The sequence below is a fragment of the Stegodyphus dumicola genome, chromosome X1 (assembly GCF_044657685.1).
Source record: "Stegodyphus dumicola isolate Sdum_Otavi_A_Nest chromosome X1, ASM4465768v1".
Classification (NCBI taxonomy): domain Eukaryota; kingdom Metazoa; phylum Arthropoda; class Arachnida; order Araneae; family Eresidae; genus Stegodyphus; species Stegodyphus dumicola.
Window position 1 is genome coordinate 67,182,129 of NC_140780.1, and position 18,784 is coordinate 67,200,912.

Below are 18,784 nucleotides of genomic sequence, written 5' to 3' on the forward strand. Positions count from 1 at the left end.
TAATTTTTATGTATTACAGTGCAAGGATAAATTGTTGTTAATAAAAATAAACAAATAAGTTTCATCTTTACCCTCCCTCCTGTGTGTGTGTGTGCATGCATAAAATTTTGATTTTTCCATCTAAATTTGTTTTTGCGTTTAATTATTAAACTTGAAATGTAAGTTTAATGCCGCATATGTAACTCAAGTGCATTTTTATCCAACCACAACTTTTTTTTTTAACTGCAGTGTGTGTACAAAACTTATTTAATTTTACTTTAGATTGACTAGAATTTTTATTCGATACTGCCATTTTACCTCTGAAAGATGATTGTTTTCAGAGATAATCAAATCTTGAGCTTATGAGAAAACAAATCACTCGCGGTAGTTCTAAATTTTTTTTAGCTTAAGGAGCAATGTAATAAAAAACATGAGCATTTCTTAATCTTTTCTTGAATCTTCATTGGGCTACATTTTGTTATTCTATTGAAGTATTTATCATCCTTGCTGCATAATACAGTCAAAAATCGTTAATCCGGACTCGTCGGGACTTCGGCGATTCCGGATTATCGATTTTTCCGGATTATAGATCATCAGTTTAAATCTGGTAAAATGGCATGCAGAAATTATAAAATTAAAAATATGAAATTTTGAATTTATGAAATAATTTATGAAATAAAGAGGAATTATGATCTAAAGGGTATCAAAATTTACAAAAAGAAAAAGCTAAATATTTATTTGTTTATTTTATTAAACATTTCTTTCAATGTAAGTTGTTTAATTTGCTTCGTTTCATGTGATAATACTTTCTCTTTAATTCTATTAAACAGACATAATTTCTTGTTTAGTTACAAAGTTCCGCTGTTCAAGTCCTACAATTGCTGTGTCGAGAATACCGACTAATTTGTCAATCGAAATTTTTTCGTTTCAAATATCAAATCAATAACCTCTGAGTCACTTTCTTCACTATCGGAAGCGAATTATAATGACTAGGAACTTGATTTAAATCATATCAAAGACCGAGTACATCGAGATGAAACACTACATTTAGTAAAGAATTATAAGCCAAATAAAATAAAAACATCTGCCCTGAAGATAAGGATAGTGCTGACAAATCAACTTCCAATTCATTGCGCGCCGTGTCGTTTCCCTTCCCCCGCAGCGCAGCGTGAAATTGATAAACATATTTCGGAATGATTAGATAATCAAAGGATATGTCTTTATCCATTTTTTGCAGCAATTCCACTTTCTGTTTAATGGACTTCGAAACATACTTTCACTTTGTAGATCCTTTACAAATTAGTAAATATATATCAGAAATTCTATTTGACATAATCGGAAGTTTAAGCTTACTTTTATAAAATTGCTCTAACAGTCTGCAAAAAATCATAAGCCGGATCCAATTCGAAGATTAAAGAACAACGCAATCTGCAACATTAACTGAAATAGATAATTAGATAATTTTAGCTTCTACCGTCCTTTATACATTAAACGCGCATGCGTAAACGTATTATGCGCATGCGCACATGTATATTCGCAGCCGTAAAGGTCTTACGCGCACGCGTAAACGCCTATGCGCATGCGTAAACGCGACGCATGCGCAGAAAGTTTTTAGTTTTGAGGTCCGGATTATGGGTGTCCGAATTAACGACTTTTGACTGTAATTGCCAGTTTTCAGAAGTTATAATTCAGTGTAGTGTAATATTTATTTTATCTTTCACATTAAAACTTCAAAAATAATGAGCATCCTTTTTTATATCTTTATTTAATTTTTATAATAATTAAGAGATAAAATTCTTCAAAGGAATATAACTGCAATTTGTTTTAAAATTTATTAAGTTCTATAAAGAAGGCAATACAAGAACATGTCATATATGCATAAGAATTTTGGTCCTTGTTCAGTAGCAAGAGGTTTAAAAAAGGAAGAGAATGTTCTGGCTGGCTTCCCAATATAATCTATATATCTTCAAGATTTTGCCAAACTTCAAGTAACTTTCTGAATTCTAAAAATTATGTCACCTGTACTTCACCAGGTGACTAGTCCTGTGTTTTAGACACCATACACTGACAATACTGAAAGAGAATTGTCATTTCATTAAGCTCCAGACTTTGAATTAACAATTTATTTTATTAATTTGATCTGAAGTGTATGAAATCGGGAAAATTTATCTTATATTAAAATAAAAAAAAGAAAAACAATATTTTTATTTGCATGCATAAAAGACCTGGGCAGTTTGGAAACATACACTAAAGTTTCAGCATTTTCCTAAAATATGATTAAGTAAAAATAAGCTCGACTTGACAATATCCTGATTTAATGAAAAATTTCATGAATTATGTCACACTTTGATTACTATTAATTGTTTGAAATGATATTTTTGCATCTTTAATTGACAAACTTAATGACTATAGCACAGGGAATTTAAAAAAATTACTGAATTTAATTCAATGAACTTTTCATTAAGTCACTCGTGGGCAAAATTAAGAGAATTTACAAATTATGTTTATTTTTAAGAAAGGTTTTGAATCTAAGGTACTAATTATGCCGCCAAAGAATTATGCAAATATTCAGAGTCGAATACGTAATCGTACATGTGCGTATCTGCGGAGCTATGATCATGAAAAGAATGTCAGCGCACGAGGGGTTTTCAACAATTCATTACAATACTGGATATTATTCTGCATTGTGATTGCACCTGTATATATTTGTGTATATTTGAAATCTCCTTTTTTAATATCTAAATTATGTTACACTTCTTTTGTATTCTTATTTCATTGCCCCTTTGCTGTGTATATCAGAGACTTCGAGGATTTTTTCATCCCTCCATTTCATGTGTTCTATAACCACTAGTTGGCACCACTTTACAGTAAATCACCTATCTACATGTTGGAAAATTTTTTATCACCAGTTCGTACTAGCGTCCACTTCTGCGATGGAATCAAAGAGTTAAATGCAATGGTAGCCACAGTAATTTGCTATAGAGTTCTGCCGATTACGGTGTGTATGTATAAAGCCAATGGCCTAGAAGAGTTCGCCCAGATTCGGGTAAAAGCCAGTTAGTTGCATGTCTGTTTCAAAGCCACGCTCGGCGATTAACGGTAGATTGTCGCCAGATCAATCAGAAGCGCAGGTAGTTAAAGAGCTCAATGTGACACCCAGTGTCGTCAGCAATTTATGGAAACAGTTTCAGGACTTTGAAAAGTTCGACCAAGATCCACAACCAAGGTCCAAAGCCGACCAAAATCCACAACGACGATTGAAGCTCACTATTTGCCTCTTTCAGCGGTGCGACACAGAACTGCTACAGATTCACAACTCTCACCTGAGCTATATGCTGCCGCTGAAATCCGAGTTTCACGGTTTACAGTTGTCTGAAGGCTTCATGAGATAGGGCTGTATGCCAAAAGACCTGCTATTTGCCTTCCGCTCACTTCAATACACAGACTTCAGTGCGTGCTTTTTACACGAGCCGAGATATGCCTGGCCATTGATTCTTATTGTGTCTGCATCTGGAAAGAGCCTGGAACACGATACCATCCCTCCCCTCATCACGGGAAAGGATCATTACGGTGGTGGAGGTGTAATAGTTGGGTAGGTATTATGCTGAACGGCCCCACACCCCCTTCATGTGTTTGACAAAGGCTTTCTGATTTCTATGAGGTATAGAGAGGCAATCTTAGATCGTATGTTTCAGGAGCGCAATTGGTCCGGTGTTCCTGTTAATGGATGACAAAGCTCGTCTACATAGGGCTCAGCTGGTCAACAGTAACCTGGAAAGTGAGGATATTTGCCACCTGGCTAAACAACGCAACACCTAACTGAAATAATATATCCCTATAAAGCATGTCTGGGACGCTCTTAAGAGGGCAATTTTCCCCCCTCCAAGAACTATCCTGGAGTTGAAAACTGTCTTGTTGCAGGAATGAGATCGACTGCCATAGGGGCTCTTCATCTGCGTCCTGTCTAGTATGCCGTCATGATACACGACCTGTCTGGCTGTAGAAAAGACCGTACCTCATATTAGATCTTAAAGAGATGTTAATTTATTTTACCGATGTTTATTTAGAGCTTTATTGATAATCATGAGACATAAAATGACTTGGAATGTCACATTCCTTTCTCTGTTATAAATGTATATTCAAAGCGTAATTTTAAAATAATTCATATTCAGCGATTTTAAGTGATTTACAATAAATTTGACAGATGAACTCCTGTGTAAATAAAAAGTTTAAGAAACATTAATGAAGTTCCCCTATATTTATGTCTTTATTCTAAACAACGCAACACCTAACTGAAATAATATATCGTTAGTTTCGCTTTCAGTTTCAGGATAGTTCTAAAAAATTAAGTTATTTCAACTTTTTTAAAAATTAACAGTATTCAGGACCTTACCTGTTTTTGAGGTGATCCTCTCTACTTCTCAAGGTTCCATATGATTTCGATCTCGTGCGAAAGTGATTTTCAGTACCGATATTAGTCTTAGACATATTTTGTTCTTTTCAGAGATGGACGCAACTAGAGAGTTTACTGCATTTTGTTTTATTCCGTCACAAATAAGGTGATGAACGATTTCATCACGTTTGAATATTTGTGAATGATTTCATGTTATGCCCTGTTAATTAAATAAAGGGAAACTTTTTTAAAATTATTTCGTGGGATATTTGAATATGATGCAAATGTTATGCCATTTTTTTAATCATATTTAAAGACAATATCCACATTTTTTTTTAAAGCTAACTTTTAACAGTTACCGTTATTGAATCTAAGAATCTCTAGAAACTATGCATTTTCGTCTCACAAATATAATAAATAATGTAACTGTTCAATAACAGGCTGACAATACTTTTTATAAATTTTAAATAATTCGTACATTTATCAGTTAACTAGATTTTTAAATCGCTATAATTTAAACACATTTTTTTAATATGCTTGCCACTTTTTTCATTTTTGGCATTGCGAACTTGGTATATAACATTATTCGAATTATCGAAAACAGTTTTAAAAAATTATATTTGAGAATGCAGGTCATGATATAAAGAATTATCGCATTTGGCCTTTGCCTGTTCTCATGACTAGCACGTCCAGCTGTCATGAAGACCAAACATTAGCTTATTCTAGCTGATTTTTTATGGCAGTTTATGTAGCACCGATGTGCGTAATAAAAAAACTGCCCACTAAATTATTCATAAGTCAAATGAAACAGTTTACACAGTTCTTTTTAAGCTGTACAGATATTAAACTATGCACGATTAGCTATAAAATTATTTTATTTTAGTAATTGAGTTTTTACATGCACTTTAACACATTGACTGCCATGTACATCATCGATGATTCATAGCGGCCTTACTTTTCGGAGCCATGCTCATCGAGCGTGACTCAAATTTTGTATTGTTTAAAGCTGTGTGAGTCATCGGTGCTTCACAAATGGATCAATTTATATGGTTAAAATTATTTCTACATTCAGAAAGTTGTTCGTATTCTTGGTTTCGGCTTCTGGAAGCTTTTTTTCATAGATTATTATCTGATTTTAATATAGATTTTGCTGCAATAAGTAATCATTATTTATGAAGTAAAACAACGAAGTTATAATTAAATGGGATTGTGTTGTTTATTGAAAGAATACAAGACTAGCGATATTTTTTAAGATGTTTACACTTTCACTAAGTTATTTATTTTTAGTTATGTATTATGTTTTATTATTTGTATTGTAATACAGTATTTGTCTAATTTTACCAATTTTTCCTATTGAGACATAGAACTCTAGTGTTAATTTACAATGAACTGAAATGTAATAAATTTATGGTTTAAAACCTGTTATCTGTTTATCTTTTTATTAAATATTCATAAAAATATATTCAGATTAAGTACTGAACTGATTTTTAGGATAAAGGAGACACGAAACCACTAGAATTAAAAAAAATGATCCGACAGACTATTTTACCAGATTTTGCTGTGGCACTGTGGTAAATAAAGATTACACACCCACGTGTTAAATAAAGATTCTTTTTAAGTACCCTAAAAAACTTTGATTTTAGAAAACATCAATTATGTCCGTGAAGTATTAGCAAGTTTGTTATATTTATAATACCGCTGCCATGGCATGCGAGTCCCAAATGAAATATATCATTATTTCGCTCTTTATTATCCATTAAAATGGGGGTATCGCCTCAACCAGAGGTTAGTCTGTAGAGTTCCAAAAAAAAGGTGAATTTGAAGATTTAATAATGTCCTTATTCTTCAGAAACACAATTTGGGTACAGTAAAATTAAATAATCATGTTAGAAAATTAATTTCTTTAAAGTTGCACAGTAAACACCACGTGATGCTAGGTGGCCAATAGCGAGTGAAGGAGTCATAAGACCGAAAACTAAAATTTTCTCTGAAAGCAAAGTCTTTGCTTTAAAACACTACACAGTACTAAATAAATTCTTGGTTAAATGAAAATAATAAGTAAGAAATATAAGTTGCAATCAAAGTCCATAAGCTTTGTGCATAACGTAAACTGATCTTGATTAATAAAGAGTAATAAGATACGTAAAATAAGTAGAAATAAAAGATATACACTGTACACTACCACCATAATGCATTATGATGTATAGTTCGCGGTCTTTTATCTGTGGGTTCTTTAATGGCTAGGTATTGTGAGTTTTTCAGTTTTTCAAAGAAGTTTTGTGCTGTAGTTAGTATTTGATCATAATCGGGAGAATATTTAAATTCTTATGGATTTGCGCGTTCCGCACAAACCAAGGGGCATTTGTTATGCTACGAAGAATCTTATTAGATAAGACTTTTTTTTTTTTTTTTTTTTTTTTTTTAGCATTCAGTTTATCCGGCAATTGCCCCTGCAGGAACTGCATAGAGTAGAATTGGTCTGATGAGAGTGATATAAAGATTTCTCTTAGTATTCAGATTTAATTTAGATTTCCTTCCAAGCAGGGAATAAAGAGACATAAATGCTGCATTAGCTTTATTGATGGTATACTGGATATGGTCCTTGAAATTTAAAGCTTTGTCGACGTACACTCTTAGGTATTTATATGAGCTTGCTACTGGAACAGGTGAATTATCTATTTTAATATTGGAATTAACTGGAAAATTTTTTCTGTATCTGCGATATAAAACAACCCAACATTTATCTGCGTTAAGTTTAATTTTCCAAATTTCACAGTATTTGTTGATTAGATTAGCTTGCATTTGGAGTTTGTCAAGACCATTTTGTGGATTTCTAGAGCTGGTTAAGATAACTGTATTGTCCGCATATTTATAAATACTTGAGTGTAGTGGTACAGGCATGTCATTCATAAAAATATTAAAATATTTCGGTCCTAAAACAGACCCTTGAGGGACGCCTCGGAAAATCTCTTTCTTGATGAGAGAATTTCTCCACATCTTTACTTAAAACGTGCGACAGTAGAGATAAGAGTAGGTAAGTTTAATGAAGCTATTAGGCAGAAGGAAATTTGACAATTTGTGGAGTAAGCCAAGCATGCCAGACTCGGTCAAATGCCTTCTCAAAATCGAGAAAGCATGCTGCTACACCATTCTTTTTTCTAAATTCTACCGGGTGGAGTATCTGATGAGTAGTACAGTGTCCCTTTAGGAAACCAAATTGGTTCCTATCAATGCCAATTTGGTAAGTCTTGTACTGATGACACGTTCAAAAACTTTGCAGAGAGCCGGTACCAGGCTGATGGGTCTATAATTTTTGGCATATTTAAGGTCTTTTCCAGGTTTCAAGATGTTAATAATTATTGAATGCTTCCACTGAGAGGGAAAATAGCAGTGACAAATGCATGCGTTGAAAATATTGGTGATAAGTACTATACATCTGTTAGGCAGTGCCTGTAACCCTTCATTTGAGATATTATCAAAGCCTTGGCTTTACGTTTTTTGATAATTTAGAGGCTTTATTATGGCTTTTAATTATGATAGCATTTTCGCCTCCTCTGTTGTGGGGTCTATCCTCTCTGATAGCCATGAATTCTGAATCTGTCACAAGCTCGAAGATGTGTTTCATTGACTAACATGACATCAGTGTCATGTTTTTGGAGGTCGGAGATCGGAGATCATCATTCGTTAAGTGGTGTTCAACCCAAAGGCCTTTACCACTACATGTTTATCCATTCCCTAAGGACCTGTAAAAGTTATTTTTGGAGGTAAGAGATGAGCTGAGGTTGTTGCTTACGGATACCGTTAGCATTGAAGAAATTAATTTTTATAAAGCTTTTGGTAGCTAAAATAAGATTAGGAATATTATGAATCGGCTTAAAATTCATAATCAATATTTGACAGATAATCAAAAACGGCCATGCCGACCTCTAATTTTTCAAATATTCCTTTAGCATTTTTAAATTTTTAGAAGAAATCTGTAATTTGTAACTTTAACCTCTTATAAAATCCTAATTGGCTAGTTTTTGATCCTTTCGGTTGGTTTTCATCTCTGGATGATTGTTGCCAGGCAGGACTACGTTTAAGGATCTCCTTCGGATTGAGCGCCTGGAATTCGTTTTTGTCGTAATGGAATTGATTCTTCGTCGCTTCTATTTTGGCTTTAATTTCTTCAATCTGTTTCTGTATATTAAATGGGTGCTCAGGGCAACCTTTAAAAGAAGAAATGTGATCTGCTCCACAGAGGGCACAGACTGGAGGTTTATCTTTATCATTTTTTGTTTGGGAGCAAGTATAGGTCTCGTGAGGTTTTCACATTTTAAACAGCATGCTTTGTATTTGCGGCGATCCCGTGTACGCCCGTACCGCTGGCACTTATGGCATTGCATGGGGCCAGGGCGAGATTTGTAAGATTTCCACGAACACGTCGAGTCCTCTTAATTTCTTTATGTCATATATAGCTTTACCTTCTTTATTGCGGGTGCATTCAGCTAAGTATACAGGTAAATGGATAATTTTCCTCTCAATAACATGAGTGATTTAACGGTTTTTTTGAATGGGTATTTCCATTTCTTTTATTTCAGATTTGATACGTTCAATATCAGCAGTCTTTGGCAGTTTCTCAATGTTCATTTTAAAAGTATGGTAGGGAAGTTCAAGTTTATCTAAAAAATCAGTGAGCATTCTGTAATGTTCAGAGTCGTAAACTCTGATGGTAAGAGTTCCACCGGATAAATTTCCGCAGAATTTTTTGATTTGTAACTTTTCTTCAATAGCATCTTTTAATTTGTCCCAGTCGCCTGCAAAGTCGGCTAGGACAGTGGGAGGGTGGATAAAATCACCCTGCTCGTTAGTAGAATCGATATTGTCTTCGAGATTTAATTCCTGGAATTTGTTTTTCTGTGCTGGCTCATTAACCTCTGCGTTTGAAAGAGTGCGTTTATGTGTTATGCGAGGTGGTGTAAAACCTTCTTTATCCGTTATGTTTTTCTTACGCTTAATTTTAGCGTTAGTAGATTCGGTAGATTTATTAGTTTCCATAGTAGCTGGGAGTAATTAGTGGGTTCATCCTCAGTTTGAGTTTAATAACGTACTGGCTTAGTGCTGCGATTTGATTTTTGAGATCATTAAGATAAGCTAATTATTCCTCGGACTGATTGGGAACATCTCTAAGGGAGTAATATTCTTCCTCTAGTTTTTGCATAATAAGCATAAGATTAGATGGACGTAATTCTATAGTATGATTTAAACACCATTCCTCGGTCCTTCTGAAAGCCCTCCTCTCTCTCCATGATAATCTGTTGATCCGTTCACCTAACCAAATGGCTAAGATTGAATGAAAAACATACTTCTGGGACTTAATAGCCCTTCTGTACTGTTATATTTATTTTGTGCTCCAGAAAAATCTTGTTTACAAGCAGGTTACATTATAACATAAATATCAACTTGTGTTAAAAATCACTGAACTGTTGTCTCATCGTACGTACCAGGACCACCAGTATGCCTGATTGCGATCAATTTTCCCCCTTCAATCTTCTACGAGATTTTCCTTCTCCTGAATGAACTACTACAAGTGCCACTTCAGCATTACTAGATAGAGCCGAAGGTATCATATGGCAAAAAAAAAAATTACGTTCTGCTCAATTTATTTGCAAAATAAGGTGGAAAGGTGGGAAAGAGCACATGTGGTGTAATTTTCTTTAATTACCATAAAGAAATCACATATAGTGCAGTCAAATTGTTTTTCTACTATGACATTAATGTAAATTATTTTAAGATATGAAGTCTAACATATCGTATGTCTTTAAAAGTTCTTATGCCTTATGTAACTGCCAGCCATTTAAAGATATATACTTGCACTTACAAACATGTTTTGAATAAGACAAATATTCATGTTTTTGTATTTTTAAATTTAAATATCAGTTTTAACTCATGAAATTATAAAAACCTATGAAATTAATTTTGTAACACTTGCATTCTTTGATTTTATTTCCAAATATCAGTTAATAATAATCAGTAGAATGACTTTTCTTTCACATGTACTATTGTTCATTATTTTGAAAAAAAAAATAGTCTAATCGTTTTTGGTTAAAAAAAGATATTCAAAATGTTTTCAAAATGAACTCATATAAGTATTCGAATACTTTGAAGAAAGAGTCAAAAAAAAAAAAAAAAAAAAAAAAAAAAAAAAAAATTAATAAAATAACGGGACATTCAATACTCATAATGGTTAGATATCTTTTAGCTAAAGTTACACTTTTCACATGCATTTATCTATATTTTTTGAGTAACTGTTGTTCCATTCATACATGTTCAATTTGATTTAAGTCTGAAGACTAAATGAAGGAAGAAGTTGTGATAACTTCCGGACAGTTGTATGAAAACCACATGTGAACATTTAGGGCTGCATGTTTAGAATCATTATCCTGATAAAACATGAATGTATTTTGCATTCCAATTTTCTTGCAGATGCTTTCAAATTTTCATAATAGTTATATACTGATCTATATAATTTTCCACTATAAATGATACAAGATTCTAATAAAATTGGCTGCCTTTGGTATCTAGAATACTTGAGAATTGTGTAGCGACTATTCATTGACTTCTAAAAGTCTAAAGCGACAAGTCAAAAGTAGGGTTTAAATATCCTTTTATTTAACTTGAGACCATTTATAGTTGGCCAATCTTGGGCTTACATGAAGTCTCCACTTGGGCTTTAACTTAAGATAGAAAATAAGAAACTAATGCTAACTAACTAAAAACTAGAAAAAGCTGTACAGAAATAACTAACAAAGTTGGCCCTTAATTAAACCTCACTGGCAAATATTAACAGCGACATAACAATACGGCTGAACGTAGTAAGATTTAGCTTAAAGCAATGACATGGCCAGAAAGGAAGACATGCATTACTAAGCTCTTCCACGGAAGTAACTTCCGTAGAAGAAAAAAAATTGACGTGGTCATTATTTTCCCCCGAGACTTCTTATTAAATACTGGTTCCACCTCGTTTATATAAAACGGGATTTTGAAAATTCATTTTGGTAGGGAGTTGTAGGTGGGAAACAAAAAACAAAAACAAAAACAAAAAAACAGGAAAGCTGTTTAAAATAAAAAAAAACCTACAAAGGTAAATTTCCCATTCCAGAAGCAGCGAGAAATATACAAACCATTTTGCTTCCAACTTCGTGCTTAACAGTATGCAGAACCAAATTTAGATTTAATAAGGTCCTAAGCTATTTGAGATATGGGGCCCTTTATAAGTCTGTTATACAGTATAAAGTCCGTAATCCGGACTCGTCGGGACTTTGGCGACTCCGGATTATAGATCATCAGTTTAAATCTGGTATGATGGCATGCAGAAAATATACAATTAAAAATATGAAACCGTAATTTATGGAATAAAGAGCAATTATGATCTAATCCGTATCAAAATTTAGAAAAAAAAGCTTACATTTCTTTCAATGAATAGCCACAAAATATAACTACTACTGAAATATAAATGAATTTTTCTATAAAAAATAAACCTTTATTTATTTCCCCCTTTTTTTAAACCTCAGGTTCTTAAAATACCATTTGAACTTTACCTACAACCAAGAACTAGCAAGTCTGCTCTAGGAACAGGATTTAAAAATTTAAAAACCCTGCTCCACAGAACATCTTAGCTGGTTTTTTTTTTTTTTTTTTTCTTGAAATAAAATACCAAGTATTTTCCTGTGATAAGAGATAACATATCATCATTACAGTCATTAAAATAACTCTGATTTTTTTTCTATTATGTCATTCACATTTAATGATTTGAGTTCAACTTAATTGCAAAACAAATATTAGATACTTATGCTTCATAAAACAGAACTCTTAGTATCTAAGCCTGAATTTAAACCAAAGTTTTCCTAAAACACATACACTAATGATTTTAAAAATACTGATAATTCTTATATTGATTTAAGAATGTATAAAATGGAAAATTTATTGGAATACTGAATGCATAATTCATTTCAATACATAATTTATCTTCTTTTAATATGTTACATTATTTCAAAAATTCATATATACAGTTTCATTTTTTAAAAGTATGTACTATACTTAAGAAAGATCTTTCAAATGATGTTGAATTTTAATGATGGCTGTTACATTTTTCAGTCAGTTGTACACTTCTATCAGAAGCAAAAATATTTTATTTACTACATTCCACCCTTTTGTAGTTCTTTAAATACTGTATATATATTAATAAAACAATTTGAAGGACCAAAGTCCATAGCTATCCTATAACAGTTAATATGCATGTATGATACAAGCTCTTGATCATCCAAGGTGACCTTGGTGTATATTACTTTGAATAATCAGTCTATCATATAAAAAAAAAACTGAAATGTATTAATTCTTGAAATTATTCTTAGCATAAAGAATATCAAAATTTTCTCAGTATCTTGCACAGAAGATCACCCACCCTGTGAAATTCCTAAACAAATATGAAGTTAACTGAATAATAGTACTACAAACTGGACATAAATTTCAGAAGTTTTCCCCCACCAAAATATACTGAGGAATGGGTACTTGCCATTTTATTTACCATGTTCACATTCTAGGCGCCTAAATAAATGTAATGATTTAATAGAAAAATCAAATTAAAATTCAGTTCAAATTTACATGGACTAGATTTTTGAACTATTTAAAATTCAATTCTGTTGTAAAATATATTAACATTTAATTCTTATATTATTTGGCTAATTCCATTTTTTAAATCTTCATATAAAAATTTAGAAATGACTACAGATTAAGACAACTCTGACCAAACGAAAAAGAATTTAAAAATTCTGAAAATCATTAGAGATTGAGGGAATGGAATTTGCCTAATTTAAGTTTAATTAATTAAATACATTCCATTTATTTCTGAGAAACATTTTCCTTTGTTAAGACTAAAAATTAAAAAAAGGAGAGTAGACAGCAATGAATTGTTCTTCAATATCAAAATGTCCTAATTTCCATACTGGCTTTAGTTATCTATTAAATGAAAGTCCACAGGAGACATTCAGATAAATTTCTAAAATTACTACACTCAAAAGTCTTTAATCCGGACTCGTCGGGACTTCGGCGATTCCGTACTACAGATCATCAATTTAAATCTGGTAAGATGGCATGAAGAAAACATAAAATTAAAAATATGAAAACTTAATTTATGAAAAAAAGAGCAATTATGATCTAAAGGGTATTAAAATATACAATAAAAAATTATTTATTTGTTTACTTTATTAAACATTTCTTTCAAAGCGCATGCGTAAAGAATACATTACGCATAATCGAAATTAGAAAATTGCAATCAGAAAACTATTTGATGTGTATTCGTAATATAATGACGAGAAATTTGATTAAATCATAATCAAAAACTGAGTACATTGAGATGAAATACTACATTTAGTAAGGAATTATAAGCCAAATAAAATAAAAACATCGGCCCTGAATATAAGGATAGTGCTGACAGATCAACTTCCAGTTCATTGCGCGACGTGATGTCCCCCCCCCGCAGAGAGATGTAAAATTGATAAACAGATTTTGGAATGGTTAGAGAAACAAAGGCATTTATACATTTTTTTGCAGCAATTCCACTTTTTGTTTGATGGACATCAAAACATGCTTTCACTTTGTAGATTCTTCGGCAGCTCCGGAATCAGAAATTCTTTTTGACATAATCTAAAGTTCAAGCTTACTTTTATAAAATTGCTCTAACAGTCCACAAAAAATAATAAGCCGGATTAATATAGAAGATTAAGGAACAATGCAATCTGCAACATTAACTGAAATAGATAATTAGATAATTTTAGCTTAGCTTATACCGTTCGTTATACATTAAACGCGCATGCGCAGAAAGTTTGTAGCTTTGAGGTCCAGATCATTTCGGATTATGGACGTCCAGATTAAAGACTTTTGACTGCATTCTTATAATAGAAAAGGGATGGTCACTGTATGCTGCTGAAAAGCTTCTCGAACAGAAAGGTGATGATAAAGAAAAACTAAGTTATTTTATGAACTTGAGCATACTCGCTATAGCCACACTTGGAAATTTTCATTTGGGGGGGGGGTTAAAAATCTATTATCACCTGTGCCACTAAAACGAAAGGTAAAGTTCAATAGGAAAATTTTTTATAAATAACAGCAAGTTTAACGAATTAATCAAATGAAAGAAAATCCAGAATGACTTAAAATTTACACACATGCTCAGACATTCACACCCAGAATTATAAAAAAAAAAATTTTTTTTGTCAATAATGAAATTCTGAATTTAGTTTCAGTATTGCATGATAATCAAAACCAACACTTAAACGTCACTAACATATTTAATGAACTTTTGTCATTATGCAGAATGATACTGGCACAGCTACAACACACTGATTTTTACTTGAAAGAAATGCTCAAATTTTTTTAGTATGATTAGTCTTCATACTAAAAAAATGCTGGATAAATAGCTCAACCACCATACTCAAATAAAAACTGCTATTTATTGGAAACTTGCCTTTACTAGAAAATCTACGAGCATAGCCTTTACACTTTAATATAATAAATTACATGAAATAAATAAAACTATTAAAAACTAAATTCCATATTTATTCAAATTGGTAGGACCATCTGCTACTACTTTTTTTTATACTAAAAACAAATAATTATTAAATGATACACATGGCTGGAAATTTATGAATACAGCAAATGACATATTCTTTAATAAATTCATTTCACATTTTGTTCCAATTGATCGATTTACTAGGAAAAAATTTAAATTATGGACATATCCCATATAATTAGCAGAATTCAGTAGTTAAGGTCAAACATTTCACCAATCTGTTTAAGCCTTGAATTTACCAATAATGATACTATAATTAAGGCCTTTTTACGAAAAGTTAACTTCTATGCAATCAAATAAAGCATGTTAACCTGCAAAACAAGAATCAGAAGTCAAATTTGAAATCTGAAAAATAGCAAGACTTTTGGGAGAAAGTAAAGATGCTTCGCCAAAAATGGTACAACAGATGCCAAACGGAATATCTCCGCTGGTAACTTTTTACGCTCATCTTCAACACATATCGCAGCCATTTTTTTTTATCAGATTGATTGTTTCTTTCCAGTGGCGTAGCTAGGATTCCAGCGCCCGGGGACAACTGAAGAATTTACGCCCTTTTCTATGTGTCAAGAATGCAAAACATTCATTAAAAAATTTCGTAGCATTAATTTGGTGCCCCCTGGATGCTGCGCCCGGGGACAGATGTCCCCTCTTGCCCCACCCTAGCTACGCCACTGTTTCTTTCAATACTGGCATACAATTACATAGAATTTTTAGCAGAAAGTTCAATTTTATGCCCTAATGCCATTCGCGGTATTTAAGTCAATTAGGATGCAATCACACAGCTCAGCGAAGGCGAAAATATAGAAAAGTTAAATTCATCAATTCTAATGAGAATGCACTAGCGAAGTAAAGTACTGGGTTTTACATAATTCTTAAGCAAGCTTCGTACGAACTGAAATAATACTTGCATTTAAACTTGTATTCCATATTAAAATGTAACTTGAAATTATTGTAGATAATTACTGAATCATTGAGAGAATTAGATTTTTGTAGCGTAGTTTGAGCAAAGAATTACGTGAAATGAGATCACTTGGGTTCACGTGATACGAACCTGCGAATCAGGATGTTGTACCATGAAAGCATAGTAAATTCTTAATGTTTTTTAAAAAATTTATTGTCTTTTTACAAAACTTTAAACGATATTAAAATGTTTATGCCTTTAAAATAAAAAAAATCTTAGAACCAACATTTTTTGACAATTTTTATATGTATTATGTGTTGTCGCCAATAAAGTGCACTTGGCGAGATTTGCGCTGGCGAAACAGAAAAGTACCATACTGATTTATACAGAAATATTTTAATGGCTTTATTTTTTAAATTTCTTCCAAATGAATTCGTTCTTAATTATATCCAAAAAATTAAAGATTAAAATTGCGATTTAAAAGGTCTACCAGACTTTTCGAGAAATGAAATACTTAGCAGAGAATGCACAGCCTATGTTAATTATAATTCTGAAGAGAAATTCTTGCAATTAGAAAAGCCACTACCTTTTGAATTGAAATCTTTTCCCGTCTGCGATATTTTAAGTTTAGAAATGAAAAGGCAGATGTTACTTATGTCTGGATAAAAGGTACAGAGTTAAAAACTGCAAGCAAAAAGTAAAATTAGCTTCTATAATTAACAAACATTCGAAAGTGAATTGTTGGGCATTAAAATAACACAAACAAGAACTAATTATCATACTTATTCAAAAAAGGTAGAAAGAGCAAATTCTATATAGACTAAATAAAAATAATATTCACAGGAAAAGTGCACAGCAAAAATGGATGAGAAAAATACACATGTAAGAATAAATTTTCAAACCTATACAGAACTGCATGACGAACAGCAACAACGAACTAGCTACACACAGAAATGGCATTTTTCCTGGATCATTAAATTTGGCACATAATCAGATAAAATAAAAATTTTTACACGTAGCAGAATTTTAACCTACAATATAATAAAAAATTCAGTAATTAAGATCAGAAAATCTTTTACCAATCTGTTAGGCCAAGATCTTACCCGCATTAGTTTTAATGAATATTCTCAACAAATCGCATCTCAATCTGTCAAATAAACTGTGTTAATATGCAAAACAAGATATTAAATAATACAAACAAGAATTGACATATTTATTCAAAAGAGGCATAAAGAAGAACAATTTTTACGCAAACTAAGTAAAAAGGGTGCATTTACTAAAAACTTTCTCAAAAATTTACCAGCACAATAAAAAGAGACATTGAGGGAAAAAAAATAAAAAACAAGAATTAATTTTTATATCTACTCAAAAAAAAAAAAAAAAATGCAGAATGAGCAGCAGCAACACAAAACAAAGTAGACAATTAAAAATAGTAATTTTAATGAATCGATCATTAATAATGAAATTCTGGGCCACATAATCAGAGATAAAGTACAAATTTTCATACATAAACAGCAGATTTTATCCTACAATATGATTCAGTAATTAAGAGCAGGTAATATTTTACCAATTTCCTAGGCCAAGATCTTACCATCATTGGTTCTAATGCATTTTTCAACAAACAGCATTACACATCTGTCAAATAAACTGCATTAATCTGCAAAACAACACATTAAAAGAATACAACTAATTAACATATTGGCTCAAAAAAGGCATAACGAAGAGCAACTTCTACACAAATTCAGTAAAAATGGCACATTTACTTGAAATATCCTCAATCAAAAGTTTACTAGTAAAGCTTTTACATGTGTTAGAATTTTCGTGGTTACTTAAAAAAAAAATGGAAACAGTAATCTCTACACGACCTAAATGAAAATGGCGCATTTATCTAAAAACACGGTAATCGGCCAGAAATCTACCAGCACATAAAACAGAAAATGAGCATGAAAAAATATACGCATGCAAAAATTACTTTTAATATTTAATAATAAATATAAGATATAAAGCAAACACTAACCAGAGAAATAGAAACTTTGGTTATTTGAGGAATAACCTGAAATTTGCCATTGCGCACATCTAAAAACAAACAACTTCAAATTAATCAAGCAAAATGTGCAAATTTGGAAAACAAGGTATTAAAAATTTATAGTAGAATTTTACCATACTTACGGATCAAAAACAGACCACTCTTCATCCACAGTTCCAGAAATGAGAATGAGCCGATGACGCCAAATTACTTGGCGAGAAAGTTATTAGTAGATCTTCATGCAACCCAGAGAATTTCGTAACTCCTCCCATTTTCCTCCCCTTTTTTCTCGTGAAGATAACCTGTCAACAACGAATTCCAGCCCAACGTACGAGGGTTTATCCTGAAATATTACCAGGTCACTTTCAACGAAATGACAATATTTCACCGAGGAAAAGAACATGCCTAGCTGACTGGATTCCACCCCGACTTAAATACAGCAAGCCAAAACATATCTAATGCCGTTTTTCCAAGATGGAGTCGTCCGCTTTTTCCCAAAATGGCGTCCCAATTCAAAGAGAGGGAGACAGACAGACAGACAAAGTAGACAGATGTCTTGTTTTACACCCGCTAAGTCTTTCTGCACCGATGGGCGAAAAATCAAGCATAGGTGCGAAGGAAAGGTATATAGAAAGAGGGGCAAGTGTGTGTAGTGAGTGTGTTTGGTAATGGTGAATAGATGTGTTACTGGGGAAAAAACAAATATTGACGGTGTTAAAATGCTTCGTATCAAGGTATTTAGCATGTAATATAAAGTAATATTAAAGTAATATGTATGCTTGCATCCTGAGATATCAACAAAAGTCATCAAACAAAAGTATATATTAATTAAACCAAAGTAACTTATGCTACTTTTATATTCAACATTTTCATACA

The 18,784-nt window shown here is 32.1% G+C and overlaps 1 protein-coding gene across 3 annotated transcripts; it reads right to left on the bottom strand.

Annotated features, from left to right (window-relative positions):
* Nucleotides 1-1,926: 1,926 nt before the first annotated feature.
* On the bottom strand, nt 1,927-18,410 carry LOC118200570 (uncharacterized). 3 transcript variants are annotated; one of them, XR_015038810.1, is made up of 4 exons: nt 18,052-18,410; nt 17,900-17,958; nt 4,373-4,592; nt 1,927-2,052 (listed from the first exon to the last, which is right to left on the bottom strand). XR_015038810.1 is itself a non-coding variant. In XM_085808729.1 (2 exons), the coding sequence occupies exon 1, from the start codon at nt 9,407-9,409 to the stop codon at nt 8,909-8,911; it is 501 nt and encodes a 166-aa protein (XP_085664855.1). In that variant the 5' UTR covers nt 9,410-10,389; the 3' UTR covers nt 1,927-2,052; nt 4,373-8,908. The 3 variants fall into 3 exon arrangements, 1 of the variants encoding a protein (XP_085664855.1); XR_004760111.2 differs by lacking the exons at nt 1,927-2,052; nt 4,373-4,592 and adding an exon at nt 17,299-17,539; XM_085808729.1 differs by lacking the exons at nt 17,900-17,958; nt 18,052-18,410 and having other exon boundaries at nt 4,373-10,389.
* Nucleotides 18,411-18,784: the final 374 nt, after the last annotated feature.

Coding starts and splice junctions, on each gene's coding strand:
- LOC118200570 (XM_085808729.1), bottom strand. CDS start 9,409: ATGGAAACTAATAAATCTACCGAATCTACTAACGCTAAAATTAAGCGT.